At 39.6% G+C, this 15,136-nt stretch overlaps 3 protein-coding genes across 4 annotated transcripts; 2 read left to right on the forward strand and 1 right to left on the reverse strand.

Annotated features, from left to right (window-relative positions):
- Positions 1–1,029: 1,029 nt before the first annotated feature.
- On the reverse strand, positions 1,030–4,151 carry LOC138614848 (retinol dehydrogenase 8). 2 transcript variants are annotated; one of them, XM_069688439.1, is made up of 7 exons: positions 4,035–4,151; positions 2,675–2,815; positions 2,415–2,576; positions 2,138–2,317; positions 1,949–2,042; positions 1,607–1,790; positions 1,030–1,509 (listed from the first exon to the last, which is right to left on the reverse strand). In XM_069688439.1, exons 2-7 carry the CDS (start codon positions 2,769–2,771, stop codon positions 1,297–1,299), a joined length of 930 nt encoding a protein of 309 aa, XP_069544540.1. In that variant the 5' UTR covers positions 2,772–2,815; positions 4,035–4,151; the 3' UTR covers positions 1,030–1,296. The 2 variants fall into 2 exon arrangements, with proteins under 2 accessions (XP_069544540.1, XP_069544541.1); XM_069688440.1 differs by lacking the exon at positions 4,035–4,151 and adding an exon at positions 3,209–3,290.
- Positions 4,152–6,540: 2,389 nt separating this feature from the next.
- Positions 6,541–8,897, forward strand: soul5 (heme-binding protein soul5). Its single transcript, XM_069688441.1, has 7 exons — positions 6,541–6,559; positions 6,712–6,771; positions 7,130–7,211; positions 7,298–7,421; positions 8,001–8,143; positions 8,304–8,467; positions 8,567–8,897. Coding segments are annotated over exons 1-7 (663 nt in total). The 5' UTR covers positions 6,541–6,557; the 3' UTR covers positions 8,655–8,897.
- A 1,579-nt stretch (positions 8,898–10,476) lies between these two features.
- nr5a5 (nuclear receptor subfamily 5, group A, member 5) lies at positions 10,477–15,124 on the forward strand. Its single transcript, XM_069688438.1, has 7 exons — positions 10,477–10,693; positions 11,416–11,531; positions 11,746–11,887; positions 12,181–12,923; positions 13,103–13,222; positions 13,349–13,496; positions 14,331–15,124. Exons 1-7 carry the CDS (start codon positions 10,594–10,596, stop codon positions 14,576–14,578), a joined length of 1,617 nt encoding a protein of 538 aa, XP_069544539.1. The 5' UTR covers positions 10,477–10,593; the 3' UTR covers positions 14,579–15,124.
- The last annotated feature ends 12 nt before the right edge of the window (positions 15,125–15,136 follow it).

Here is a 15,136-nt window from a genome sequence, read left to right on the forward strand (position 1 = left end):
TTTTCCGCCAAAAAAATTAAAAATACTTAAGACTACAGTATGTCGTATAAAATATGAAGAAAAAGTCATACCATAGTATGTCGTTCAAAACGTCATGCTATAGTATGACATTTCTTTCGTCCCAAAAAAAATAATCACAAAAAAGTCATACAATAGTATGATGTATGGTGGTTATGACTTTTTTTTTATTTTTTTTTTTACATTTTGGACAACATACTATAGTACACCATTTTGGACAACGTATTATATGTACAAAGTACAGGGAGGCTGTGGCTCAGACGGTAGGGTGGGTTGCTCACTAACCAGAAGGTTGGTGGTTTGATCCCAACCTCCTCCTGTCCACATTCATCAGTGGGCAAGACACTGAACCCAAAGTTTCTCCCAATGGCATACAATGTGTGAATGTACTTCTGATAGCAGGCACCTTTCATGGCAGCTCAGTCTCATTTGTTTGTGAATGGAAAACCATGCAAAAGCATTTTGAGACAATACAGTGCTATACAAGTGCAGACCATTAATATAGTATGACATTTCTTTTTGGACAACATACATGGCATTTTGAACAACATAAGTTTGACTTTTTATTAGATTTTTTTTTGGACACATAGTATGAGTTGGGTTTTTTTTCCATTTTGGACAAAAGAGTATGACTTTTTTTCATAATTAATGTGGGTGTGTTGAAGGTGGGATATGAGGCTAATCTTACCTAATAACTTCTGTTTTATGAATATGGACAATTTATTTTTGTGATAAAGTGCTTTCCTTGTTGTTTGTCAAAAAAATATATCACATACAGCACTCACACACATACTTACTCAGTTTTGTAGTAAGATTTTGTTAGCATCATTACAGTATAATAAATAATTTTTTGCAATAGCCTTGACCTTGTTTTCCTTAAAATTAAGAATAAAACATGCAATCTTATTGTTAAACAAGAAATTAATACACAGCAAGAAACAAAGTCCATAAAAATGGAGGAATTATTATTTTTAGAATTACCACTGTATATGATAAAATAGTCAGTGCATAGACAGAAACTTATGTGACCTCACTAAAAAAAAAAACAGACAGTGACCAGAATTTTAGCTATGACAGTCAAACACTGCCTCATAAAAACATTTCAAGTTCATTTGGTTGTCGGAGGTTTCTTCCTGTTAAAGGGGAGTTTTTCTTCCCCGCTAAATGCTTACTCATGTGGCAATGAAATTGCTCAATATTCAGAGTGCCCTGAGAGGATTTATCTTGAAATTTAGCTTAATATAAATAAAGTCAAATTGACAAATAGTTTGTGTCGAGTCAATATTTCTTCCCTCCCCTCCTCTGCAGCATGCGCACAACTCCAAGTGTAGCATTGAACAGGTTGTTATATTTAAAGGTCATCTTATAGAACGTGTCCAGAGGCAGTCGGCCGGTCGGGTCGGCGTGCTTCAGTGCGGTCAGCGGCATGTACAGCCGGTTGGTTTGGTGGCGCAGAGGCGGCTCCTTAGCAGTGATCACTCGAACTGTTTGCTAAAGAATAAATAATATTCCGCATTATGACTTGCAAAACAAATACAAATTTGTGACCTTTTAAAATTAAAATGCAAACATAACTGTCTCTACTTGCCTCGGCCACTTCCTCTGCTGTCTGGCCCAATGAGCTGAAGATCTTTTTAGAGTATGGAAGGTAAATTTCACGGAAGATCTTGGCCGTCTCTGCATCTGTCCTCGATAGATCGATGTTGTCAGCATCATCATACACTTTTCCTTCAAACTCCGTCACCACAGGTCCAGGTTCCACTAGAGTTGTCCTTGTGACAGACAGAAAAACATGAATCTAGGACCGGTTGTCCGTTACAGTCGGTAAGTTGAAAGAGTCTCACCAATGTGGGCTTACTGATAACTCAAGTTTTAGTTGTGGCCTGGCTGCATTTTTAAAGCTGAAGTATTTTTCAGGACATGTAATCACTTGATGTTAAACTTCATTGCTTGTACTGCCAGACTTTCACAGAATCCTTCCACAGCAAATTTGGACGCAGAGTAGACGTCATTGAACAGAAGTCCTGTATGGACATGTAAGAGACGGTATTAGCAACTTCTTAACCCCATTCTAACTGTGAGCTTCTCCTGAAAATGTCATCGCCACAAACAAACTCACCCTGTATTCCCATGACACTGCTCATCACCACAATGTGGCCACTCTGCCGCTGCTTCATGTCGGGCAGCACCTCTTTCACCAGCCGCACAAGGCCAAAGAAGTTAGTGTCAAAGAGCTCCTTCATGGCGGCGATGCTTTGGCATTCCAGCGGCCCAATCATGCCAATACCAGCATTGTTCACTATAACAACAGGACATTCTGAGCTATTATGCCGTTCAGTTGTGGAGAAATCTTAAATTCACTTAAAGCATGTCTATGAGGAGGAGGGGAGACGAACCAAGAACATCCACCCGTCTGTTTGGCAGGCTGTTGACACACTCTTTGATGGAGGCTTCACAACAGGCATCCAACTCTTTGATTTCCAGGGTTTTGTTTAAGGAGTCACCTGCTGCTTTCTCCAAAGGTCCTCGTTTCCCAAGATCCCTCATTGTGGCGACCACTACCTCAGATAAACAATGAACACACTGTCAGTAGCTATGGTTACCTCTATCATCTAACTGTGCGCCATTTCTTCGCTGAGGAGAGAGAGTAGCTGACCTTTAAACCGTCTAAGTTCGTCCTTGGCCAGCCGGACGGCCACGGCCAGGCCAATGCCAGAGGAGCACCCAGTCACCAGCACCCTCCTGGTCCCCATGCTCTTTGACCTCTGACCTCTAGTCTCAGGGGGAATCTTGACGGCTGTAAACAGAGAAATGTATTATTATTTTTCATTTATTTACCATCTTTATTTTTTCCAGTAGAATCACTGAATGTTGCTGAAAAATAGTAAGTCGTAATGCTCTATCTTTTAGCAGTGAGAGAGTCATTAAGTTGAGTTTTTCCCCAATAAATGTAAATTAGGACTGAATAATCTTAGTCACTTGATCCCTGTGAGGCACCATTGAGACCAGAGTGTGTTAGGAGTTTAAAGATTATATTCACTCTAATCTGATTTATGTGGCCTGGAATATTTTGCTGCTTAAAGCAGCCAAGCGCTCAAAACAACAGGTAGATTCTCTATGAGTAAATATGTCAAGTGTCTAATTTTCTAGAAGCAGTAACAGATAACAGTTCTGGACATTGAGTCCCTACCTGATCAGTGGGTGATGTGAGGACTGTTGATATTGTTGAGGAGCAGGATTTTATATATTATGAGTCTCAAGAGTCATAAAACTTTCTTTTTTTTTTTTTTAAAGCAAAGGACAAAAAAAGCAACTGGTTAAAAGCCTCTATCACCACTGAAGAAAGTTATCTGATCCTTAAAGTAGAAATATCACGATTTAGCAAAACCTTCTGTTGGAAGTCCAGCATCAAAATTTGAAGTAAACCAGCAATATCACCGAAATCAAGGGTAAAAGTCGTCATCATGGGCCCTGATAGGGTGCAGCAGCCTCCAGCAGTTTGACTGTTAGATGTGTGTTGATTTTACAAATTCAATTTCAGCGTCTTTTTTTTTGTCCTGACTTGAATATTCACAAAAATGGTTTTCAAAGTAACATATTTTGCTTCATAATTTGAGGTTTTCATCAAACAAAGAATCCATTGGTGATTCAATTTCACAAATTCAGTTCCTTGAAAGATTCAACCCCTTTTTTTTTTCTTTTTTTTTTTTTACTTCCACAGAGGTGGAGACAAGTGGACAGATTAATGCAAGTAAAAAAAAAAAAGACCTTATTCCTCTCTGACAGTACAATTGTACCATAAACTCAAATGTGTGGTTCAGCACAGCATTTGAGTAACATCATTTCCCACCACTGTAAATTATCAAAATGGTAGATCAATTACAGTGACACCACAGGATAAAAACACGAGGTCACTGCAGACGCTGTAAATCCCCGCAAGACCAGTGATCCACATTAAGGTTCAACCGTGGAAGCCTGTAGTTTTGTGTGAGTGGTGTTGTGGTCAGTCTACCAACCTCTTGGAGCGAGCAGCGCGTTCTTCACAGCGGCGGAAATGGAAAACCAGAAAGACTTTTACTGCAGCATTTAGCAGAGACACGGCCAATTCACATCGGGACATGTGGCTACATAAGCTCTGTGATTATCTAAATGGGTCAGTCAGGCACACTCAGTCCATGGGAGTTGTAGTTCTTAAGGGAGATAACGCCCTCCCCGGTAACTGCAGCGCATGTTGTTGTTGTTGTTGTTGTTGTTGTTGCTGCTCTTGCTGTACTATGTCTCTTAATACGTTTAAATAATGGAATAAAATTAATTTGTTAACTTGTTTATCCTCCTACAGTAAGGTCCGACTGCAGTCCTACCGCAGGGTTGCAGTTTATTGTTGTTACCATAGGAGGGCACGCTTCATGAATGTATGAAGGGGGGGGGGGGGGGGTAACTTCACTGCCTTAAACTCTCATTTCGGTCATTTTAAAGGCAAACCATACATTTTGCCATTAATTTGCCTTAAAATAAAAATAAAATCTCTCTCTCTATTTATATAAATAGAGAGAGAGATTTTATTTTTATTTTCTCTACGCTATCCAGATAATCCATTATGATAAGATAATACTTTAAAATGAACCTCTATATCCAGGAAGAAAATGATTGTGCCCTATAAAATTGATATCTTTTTTTTTTTTTTTACAAGTCTGTCACTATAAAAAGCTTGTAGCAGAGACATCTTTTGATGATTGTGTAGAGACATATAAATATGTTCATAAATAGGCTATATATGTAAATATATTTACACCATGTTGTAAAGAGTTATTTTATTCGTGATCAACTTTATGAAAAGAATTACCATTTTAGTGTTTTGTAACACAAGGAAAGGTAAACTGGGACACGAGAGAGGGTCACATCTTCTGATATGCTTTGTCCTACGGTGACAAAAGGAAAATCTTTTAATTCTAAGCTGCCGTTGTGCTCAGGTTACTTTACCGCTTATTCACTGTTCATGTGAATTTCTTTATGGTGCTTAAAAATGGGGTTTTAAACCACCGGGTCTTTCTGTGATGTGCAGTGGTTAATGTTATAATGATACATGGTGAGTATAATTTAGATGCAGGAGTACAGTAGAATTTGAAATACAATACTGTTTGCATAGCATAGCTGATATAGGAGTGTGTAAAGATAAGCCACAAGAGTACAGTCCTCATGTTTCCTGCTCTGTCATGCTTTAAGCAAACCAAACTTTGTTTAAAATAGGAAACAAAGCAATTTATTTTGAAAGGATGCTGACATCGATCTGCTTTATACTAGGTGGACATGAAGTCTGCACATCTTACAATGTCAAATATTACACCTTAAAGTATGATTCACATTAATACATTTTTTACACAGGAAGTTCATCTCAACACCACCTCAAACAATCTCGTCGGGCACAAAAGCTATTGTCCATTGTAAATATAGATGTGATTGGACCTTTTGTCTCTTTTGTTTTTTTGTGTTTCTTGAAAAGGGAACAAACTGGGAGGATCTGCTGCTCTAAGGGTATCGTGTGTTCTGTGCCAACAAAAGTTGCAAAGTAAGTAATTCTCTTGAGACGTGATGGATAACATACTTATTTTGTTCTAACGTGTATACCGGGGCCAAAGCAGTCATTCAGGACCTTTTCTTTACAATGCAGTGGTAAATAAGATTGTATGGGAACAATGTATTCTGTGATGTTTCGTCACAGTTTGTACCAACCGATGTGTTTTTGTACTCAAAAACTCCTGCCATGTATATCGATCTTCAAAAAGTAACACAAAAAAAAATGTAATAACAAAAACGAAACTGGTGTATTTGTATGACAGGGGCATATATGACAAACAATAACAATGAGCAATAGCTAATATAAAAAGGTAAACCAATGATTCAAAAAAACTATCAAATTGGAATTGTATTTTAAGGTTTATTTTATTAAAACTACACCGTTTTGGTTTTTTTGAAGGAAGGTTTTTTTCCTTCCTAAGTCCCAGTATCCAGGAATGTACAATAAAGATAGTGGATATTTGTCAATAAAAACAAAATTTGTTGTTATATATTTTCTGCAGTGGCTCTACACATTGACACTTTTTTACATACTGCAGTGTCCATATGACCCGATGACTCAACCACCCACATGAACACAACTTATGACACAAAATAGCACAACTGACCCCTTGTTTGATGTGCTTTAGTCCGTCAGTAGATGGCACCTCTCTGACCGTCTTTAACTGTGTTGAATTCTGCATTATGTTGACCCCCTGATACAGAATAGTCCCAAAAAATGATGGACAGTAGAGCAATGTTATTGGTTCAAGAGGTTACAAAACATGAAGATGACACATAATTCCTTCCAGTTTTTCTTGTTTCCGCTTTGAGCTTCTATTGGTTTAGACCCTCCATTGTCTGGTCCAAGTTATGGCTTCAGGGAGTGGCCCAGTTGTGTTTTATAACCAGAGCAGGAATAAATAGTTGTTTTGGACCAAACTGCAGGCATTCCATTTTTGACTGCTGAGACCTTGACTGACACGATGTAAGTACAGTTTTACTTTCCAGATGGTCTTAGTAGACAATAATTTGATTGAAATTTCTTGGTGCAAAAGGCTTTTTCATCAGACAAACATGAATAACTTATTAAACTCTCAGTTTGCTGCTGAATGAAAACACTCTCCATGTATGTGTCAGGATTTATCTTCCAGGACTTGTTGGCTTTCTGCTGGTTCTGACAGCTGAGGCTAAAGTTGGGTAAGAAACCTGTGAATTTAACCCTTTCACGTATAGAGGTCACTAGAGTGGACAGCTATTCAAATGTTGTTTTCTTGTATATGCATGGGTTTTGATGGCATAATTGCACATCAGCCTCGTATGGGATGATGCAATAGCGTTTACTGTAGTGGCTGATGTGCAACTATGCCATCAAAACCCATGCATATACAAGAAAACAACATTTGAATAGCTGTCCACTATAGTGACCTCTATACATGAGAACATTAATGACATTTTCATTCAGTGCCTGGCACAAGTAGTTACCCTCCTATTGTCTGCATTAGTGCCCTTTAAAAAAAAAAAATAATCATAATAATAATTCTCCCTAATCTTCCAGAGACTCATCTCAGGTTGAGTTCTGCTCTGAGACAGAGGAGTGCCTGCTGTTTGATTTGATTTGTGAGACCGAAACATATGAGGTGAGTAGTCTCTGGGCAAAAAAGGAAAAACTTTCGCACAAAACCTTTCAAATGCCCACTCCAGTATGTTTGTTCGTGTGTGTCAGGTGCGTCACTACGACTCTGTGAAATGGGTTTCAACTGAGGAAACGTACTACTACATGATGGAATTTGCATCCTATAAATCATTCAGACGACTGTTTGATTACATCACCGGTGGAAACGAGAATGGTGCGTATTTGCGCATGCATCCACCTATTTGTTTTTTCCTATCTAACCCTTTATTTACATAGGTTTTATTTAAAAAAAATATATATATATTTTTTAAAGAAAGACAAAAATAATGTAATTGTGAAAATGCACAATATTAACATGAAAAAAGACAGAAATTCCCAACAACACACAATTTGCCTACAGTGGCTCCAAATTATTCTAAACAATTGCAAATGCCATCAAATATTCTTGACCATGATATTTTGAAATAAAATAAAAGATTTTAATGGCAAAACCTTTTGTGATTCTTTCCATCTTTCAAGTTCAGTTTTTAAAGCCAGTTCTCCAATCTCTGTTTGAACATGTGGTACAGCTAAAACTAAAATGTCCTTTTGACCCAGCAGTATAATTACTGTATTTAGTTGTGATCAGAGAGCACAGACAGTTCAGCGGTTTTATTGGATATTTTAGTCAGAACAATTGCATGTGTTTGCTCATGTTTTCTTCTGCTTTTTATGCAAAAAGGATGTTTGTTTGTATTTCCTATTTGTGACATTTCTCAAATGCCTTTGCACTAAAATAATGGGGTTTTTTCAGGACAGAAAATCAACATGACGACTCCTGTTGTTATGAAAATGCACGAAAAGAAAGGGGGATTTTTTGCGACGAACCGTTTCACAATGAGCTTCCTGCTGCCGTCTGATTGTCAGAAGAGTCCCCCCAAACCTACAGATGAGAAAGTAAGCTTTTCTAACCCCCTAAAATAGCAGAGCATTTATTTTTTCTAAAAACACATTAACTTCCATTTAGTCATAAATTCCATTATTGTGTTTGAATTCACACTTTGTATATATATAAACATATTGCTCTGGCAGATAATCAAATCTGACTGACTTGCAGGTGTACATCCATGACACTCCGGATATGAACGTGTATGTACGGAGCTACGGAGGATGGATGACAACCTTTTCTGATAGAAAGCATGCTGACAGTCTGTCGTCTGACCTTGACTTAGTTAATGCAAATTACGAGCAAGGATTCCACTTGGCTGTTGGATATAACAGGTAAGCTCATCATCATGATTTCATGAAAAACACACAAGACAGCTAAAACAAAAACCCTCAATATTTGTATTCTAATGTAAATGTATGTTTTTTTTGCAGTCCAATGACAATGTTCAACCGGCACAATGAGGTGTGGTTTCTTGCTGAGGATGACCCGGTGTGTCCCAGCAGTGAGGAAATGGATTAATCTGCTTTCTCTTGAATATCATGAGCCCTGTGTTATGACAGCTTATGCTACCGACATGGAGATGATGGAGAGGTGTTGTAGCTGATCATTGCTTCAAATCATGCAACGTAGTAAATAGCCTGCTAGTGAGAGCTCCGATTTTAAATGTAATGAATTGAACACACCATAATCTTCTTGTGATGATGGTTTTAAATTAGTTTAATGGCTTTCTTTTATATTCAATAAAGTTACATTTTGCAGTGATTCTTTTGGTTGTTTTTGTCTTTTTGAAGCTATCCTAAATCATCTGGTTTAACAATAGAAAAAAAACCGCACAAAAGACAATTACATCTCATTCCAGTTTAGTACAGTTTTATTCTATGCCACCAGATGACACTACTAAGTTCAACTGGACCATTGTTTCCAAGATTCATACTGTCCAGCACTTCAAACCTTTCAGTTCATAAATACTTTGCATTTCATGAAGATTTAACGTGTAAAAAAGAGGAACACTGTCAAGTGTCTGAAGCCACAAATGCTATTTAAAATGAGCAAAAAGACTTTTTTTTAATTTATAATGCCCAGGTGTCATAACATCCAACCTTGAACAGCTCCATGTTGACGTCACAGCAAGCTTCACTAAAAGCTCATTAGGGCTGTTCATTGATAATGGACTTCATTCATAAACTCAGAGGTGGAACATGAGTACACAACTTTACTTAAGTACTTCAATTAAGTTCAGTTTTGAGATATCTGCACTACATTTATAGTGTAAATAATGTACTCTGTATTCCGCTATGTTTAAATTTAAAACTATAATTACTTGCAACCTTTTACATAAAAAAAACTATAATCAGTTAATTCGATATATTACTAGAGATTAAACTCTTACCAACCTTGACCCTCACTAAACAGAAGTGTCTTGTTGACGCACTTCGTCTCATGTTTCTATCATCGATCAACTTTTAGGTGTTACACAAAAGACTGATTAAACGGACATCTCAAATAGTTTCAGGTAAATTCAAAAACTATTAAAGGTGTATTAAAGTAAAATTATCTGATATTTATTGAAGAACAAAAATGACGCAACATTTATGGATATATAAAAAAAAAATGTATTTCCATTTATTATTTGATGATCCTTAGATGTATTTTGCTACTCTTTGCAGATGGTTGGCCACTAGGTTTGGGACCAATGGACTAAATTATCAGTAGTTGGAATTAGCTCCGGCTCAAGCAGCAACAACAATAAAATTCACGTTCCACATTAATATGAGCTATCCGTAAATGTCATACATCATTCCTAGAGGCCGAGTTTTTGTTTTGCACTGAGTACTTCTAAGTCCTTCAGAGTACTGCGTTTGAAATAATTTGCTGACGATACTTATTTTAATGGCATTTTAAATGAAAGCAAATATTTTTTTTCTTGTCATGGAGTATCTTAACTCTGCTCTTCTGGTTGCTTCATTCACTTAAGTAAAGGATGTGTGCACTTCTCCCAAAGCTGCATGAACAACAGGGCTTCATTACACAAGAATAATGCAGCAATTCGATTTCCAAACTTTCTTGTCTGTAGTTCTGACAGTGATTATGTGCACTCTTTGGTGCACTCTTATCTTATCAGCCGGGTTTCAGGATAGCTCTTTGATACAGAAGTGTTTTCACTGCAGGCTGATTCCAGCAGGTGGCTATCTGGCTCTGTCCCATGGAAGGGCTGGTTGGCTGGCCTGCTTACTGACATACAGGCTGGGTAGGAGTGCCAGTTAGGAGAGGTTTTATGACACTCACTACAGATCGAAGTCCACCTGTGGGCCTCAAACAACCATCAGTCCACCAGAGCTGTTGGGACTGCCCGCCGGCCTTTCTCTGACTCTGCTGCAGTGTCTGTCTGCTCTGCTGATCTCTGCAACAATGAAGATCAGGCTGGACTGACTGTGGAGTCCACATCCCACCGGCCAAAATGGACCCACCTGGTTATTACCAACAGCAGCCCCAGCCTCTTGTCCACAACTCCTGTCACTATCCAGAGGATCTGGTAACTTTGGAGGGATCATCCACATGTGAGTACTAGATGGAAGTGGACAGTGATCTTTTTAGGTGTGTGGCAGAAGATAATATTTGTAATTGTACAGTGTAGTAAATATGTCTGTTTTAATGGTCATATTTTAGAGTTTTCTATAATGTATAATGTAGTAGTGCATGAAATACAGTAATTGCTTCCATTTAAAAATCAATTTTTACAGTGAAAAAAGTTTAAAAAAAAAGCGGTTTCCTGTTACGCTACAGTTTTTCATTTGGGAGATTGTTTCTGGGAATTATGCAAGGGTCATATCTGTGATCGTAGTCAAGCAAATCAAAGCTGAGTGATAAGGTTCTGTCTGCAACAGAGGGATGGTCCTGTTCTCTCAACAGCTGAGCAATAAACCTCATGAGATGACATATTTTCATGACGGAAGCATAGCACTTCAGTCTCTTCAACTAATGGGGCTTTTACTGGATTTGAACTCCAATCTGATTATCATTATTCTTTGTGGCTGACTTGAAATATTACTTACTGATGCAAGCCGAATGAATGAATGTTCGTTTCCATTTTAGTCAAACACACTTTCCAACATTAGAAATACATTCAGTTTTAGACGTAGCTTGGCATATCATAACAACAATCTCCATTTAATGACCAGCACTTGTAAAGTCAACATGCCCCACATTGATGTCACCCTTCAGTAGCTGAAGTTTGTGTCATATTGTATATTTGATATTTAATATCGGTGCCGTTCTCCAGCTCAGGAGCTGAAGACAGAGGCGGACAGCAGACCAGAGTCAGCGGAGAGCTGTCCCATCTGTGGAGACAAAGTGTCAGGATACCACTATGGACTGCTCACCTGTGAGAGTTGCAAGGTAAGCAGTGAGGTCTGGATAATTAATTCAAAAGATCTGCGCTCTAATGGAACCATTTTGCAGTACACACCAATTAGCCGTAGTCTGGCACTGACCAAGATATATGTCTTTCTGCAACTTCATTGAAACACATGTTGTACCGTCACTTGGGATTGTCTTGTGGCTTGCAGAGAACGAAGCAGCAGGCTCACCGTCTCTCCGTCTCTCTCTGCAGGGCTTCTTTAAGCGCTCAGTGCAAAACAACAAGCATTACACCTGTGCAGAACAACAACGCTGCCCCTTGAACCTCTCCCAAAGGAAACGTTGCCCTTCCTGCCGCTTCCAGAAGTGTTTGGCAGTAGGCATGAAGAGAGAAGGTACAATAAACTGGCACCACGTCCTCCTCAGAAACATACTGTACACACGTGCTTTCCTGCTCCATTGCGACATTGGTTAGCGTTTCACTGACATGCGTGTTCTTGTCTCCATCACGACTTATCTCGGAAACCATAAACCAGCGCTGTCATGACCCAGATGGCAAATTATGACTTTGTGTTGTGGAGATAATCAAAATTGGGCACGTCATCAGTTTTATGAAATAAATTATCTCTGGCAATGTTTGAAATCTTGTTGTAAAACCCTGATAATTTGTTTTACGTTCTGTCATCAGCTGTGAGAGCAGATCGTATGAGAGGTGGCAGGAATAAATTTGGTCCTCTGTACCGGCGGGACAGACAGATGAAGCAGCAAAAAGTGTGTCACCAAGGAAACACTGCTCCCTACAGGATTAAGACGGAAACTACACAAACACACTGCCCCCAAGCTCCAAATGACCTTCACCTTATAAGCAGTCATACCAGTGGTCCATCATCTTCTGATGCTCTTCATCAGTCCCACATGTTTCCCCCTGGCATCAGGCAGTCAGGTGAACCCAAGCCTCTGGGCTGCACCATGAACACAGACAGAGCTGTCACTCCTCCATCCTTGCCTTACCCTGGACTATACCACTGCACCTTTCCTGGATACCCTCATGCGGAGAGAGGAGAAACGTCTTTTGGTTACAGCCAAGCTCATGCAAACTACCCAGTGCATTCAACACCAAATACTTATTTAACACCGGTATCATCCCCTTGCTCCACACAAAGTTCAGCCACCCCACTCTCCCAGGCTCCCACCCAAATCCCGACCTCATCTGTCTCTCACACACCAGACTTCCTAAGCCAACTTCTGGAGGGAGAGCAGGATGAAAGCCAGCTGTGTGCCAAAGTCCTGGCCAGTCTGCAGAGAGAACAGGCCAATCGGGGCAAACATGACCGGCTAAACACATTCAGCATCATGTGCAAAATGACTGACCAGACTCTGTTTGGGCTCGTGGAGTGGGCCAGGAACAGTGCACTCTTTAAGGAGCTCAAGGTGATGAAGACATGGTACACAGAGTCGTATAAACATTTTCACTGTACTAGAAACTGCTTTCGTGTTAATGGACCGCAAGAGACTGTATGACATTTACTTTTTGTGTTTGGTGTGTTTAACTGGAGGTCAGCGGTCGTAGCCTTTAATTCGCAACTACATCGGGTTTACGCTTCCGACAGGTGGAGGACCAGATGGTGCTGCTGCAGAGCTGCTGGAGTGAGCTGCTGGTCCTGGATCACCTCTGTAGACAAGTGACCTACGGCAAAGAGGGCTGCATTTATCTGGTCACAGGACAACAGGTAAAGTGTCCCACTGTCCGGCTGCACAAAATAAAAAATGTCGTTGGCTTGCCGTCATGTGTTTGACTGGGTTGCACACGCGCGACGTTGATAATGATAACCCCACTCGTCTCGTTCTGATTGCAGATCAAGGTGTCGACCATCCTTTCCCAGGCAGGAGTGACACTCTGCAGCCTGGTATCAAGGACCCAGGAACTTGTGTCCAAACTTAAGGCACTCCACTTTGACAGACAAGAGTTTGTTTGTCTCAAATACCTGGTGCTCTTCAACCCGGGTGAGCGTTTCATTTTGAAAATCATAGTGATTAAACCATTTATAGAAGATACAAATCAGATGTATCTTTTTGATCAACTTTATAACCATTTAGTTCTGTGTTTTTATGCTTCTGTGCCGATGACAATCACGGCTGGAGGCTTTATGTTGTAGTTTGTGAAAACTCTTGGGAATGGTTCAAGGATAAACTTATTAAATATAAGGTCAAAGGTCAAAGTCTCTGTGACATCACATCATTCCCATGAACGTGATGTTTCAGGAAGACAGTCTCTGGACTTTCTTTAAATTTGGCACAAATGTTCACTTGGACTCAAGGATGAACTCGAGATTTGAGTGGCCAAAGGTCAAAGGTTAATGTGACCGCATAAAACGCATTTGTGGCCATAACTTAGGACTTTGTGCGCAAATTACGATAACATTTCACACAAATGTCGAACAGGATAACATGGTGGAGGGATGTTTTAAAGCTGAAAGGTCAAAGGTCAACTTCAGTGTGACATCAAAAACGGTCCGCAAATACACTTTTCTGCCCACAACAGGTGAGACCGCGACCATATTTCACATTTGGACAAATACTGAATTAGTGACACCATTCTGGAATGTCCACCTTGAACTTGTGATTGTAGAGCTTTTCCATGCTGTCGGGTTGACAATGCGTGTTCAGCAGCCATGTTTTAGAATTGGTAGCTTCTTTACAGCGACATCTATATTTGAAGCATTGTCTATGGTCAGCTTTATTGGCCAAAACATACAAACACGTATAAAAGATCCCTTCAAAGTTTTCACGATATGACTCTTGGACTTCTGTGTTGTTGTTTTTTTCCCCCCGCTCCAGATGTGAAGTCAGTGCACAGCCGCAGGCAGGTGGAGCATATTCAAGAGAGGGTCAACAGGGCCCTGATGGAGCACACCCAACGAACTCATCCGGGACACTCAGACAAGTTTGGCCAGCTGCTTCTGCGGCTGCCGGAAGTACGCAGCATTGGCTTGCAGGTTGAGGACTATTTGTACCAGCGCCATCTTCTTGGAGATTTGCCCTGCAACTCCCTTCTTACGGAGATGCTGCACACCAAACACAACTGAGGAAGATGCTGTCGTGTCCTCGGTGACACCAGTAGCAAGATTTTGCCGTGATTCATTGTTTCAAGAAATCACAGAAGTGAGGAGAAAGATAGTTAATCCAGGATCAACATCGAAGGGGAATGTTTACTCAACCCGAGCCGTGCTTTTTCCAAGTTTCTATTTTCAGCAGTATTACCAGAGCCAAAACAACCAGTATATTTTGTCAGTATTGTTGTGAAATCTAAGAACCAAGCTTCCCTGTTCAAAGACGAATGAAAATACATCACGGAACAAAGGAATTTGTTTTTGCATGTCTCTGTGTACCCAAAACCGATGAATGAATTTCACTTCAGTGTCTTAAGAAAATGAATGAACATCAGTGTCACTTCCTCATAATAACACAAAAGTTCTTTAAAGCAGATTTCCCTTTCCGAAGCTCCCCCTCTATTCACAGGAAAGGAAAGATGTCAACATCCAGTTGAAGGATATCAACTGCACTCATTCAAAATTCTAATAACATAAACACTAAATATGGGGAAAATAAACATGGGAATGAAAAAAACAAAAACAAAAAAAAAC

Source organism: Brachyistius frenatus, unplaced genomic scaffold, assembly GCF_029030835.1.
Source record: "Brachyistius frenatus isolate BFR_SWC_R1_liver_20210118 unplaced genomic scaffold, ASM2903083v1 Contig_592, whole genome shotgun sequence".
In the NCBI taxonomy this organism is placed as follows: domain Eukaryota; kingdom Metazoa; phylum Chordata; class Actinopteri; family Embiotocidae; genus Brachyistius; species Brachyistius frenatus.

What these genes read in the sequence shown, in the direction of transcription:
- soul5 (XM_069688441.1), top strand. An exon ending in ACAGCTGAGGCTAAAGTTGG is followed by an intron (nt 6,772 to 7,129) that starts GTAAGAAACCTG and finishes CTAATCTTCCAG; the next exon opens with AGACTCATCTCAGGTTGAGT. An exon ending in GTGAGACCGAAACATATGAG is followed by an intron (nt 7,212 to 7,297) that starts GTGAGTAGTCTC and finishes CGTGTGTGTCAG; the next exon opens with GTGCGTCACTACGACTCTGT.
- LOC138614848 (XM_069688439.1), bottom strand. Translation starts at nt 2,771, where the DNA reads ATGGGGACCAGGAGGGTGCTGGTGACTGGGTGCTCCTCTGGCATTGGC. An exon ending in CAGACGGGTGGATGTTCTTG is followed by an intron (nt 2,318 to 2,414) that starts GTTCGTCTCCCC and finishes CTGTTGTTATAG; the next exon opens with TGAACAATGCTGGTATTGGC. An exon ending in GCAATGAAGTTTAACATCAA is followed by an intron (nt 1,791 to 1,948) that starts GTGATTACATGT and finishes GTCTGTCACAAG; the next exon opens with GACAACTCTAGTGGAACCTG.
- nr5a5 (XM_069688438.1), top strand. Translation starts at nt 10,594, where the DNA reads ATGGACCCACCTGGTTATTACCAACAGCAGCCCCAGCCTCTTGTCCAC. An exon ending in TTTGGAGGGATCATCCACAT is followed by an intron (nt 10,694 to 11,415) that starts GTGAGTACTAGA and finishes GCCGTTCTCCAG; the next exon opens with CTCAGGAGCTGAAGACAGAG. An exon ending in CCTGGTGCTCTTCAACCCGG is followed by an intron (nt 13,497 to 14,330) that starts GTGAGCGTTTCA and finishes CCCCCGCTCCAG; the next exon opens with ATGTGAAGTCAGTGCACAGC.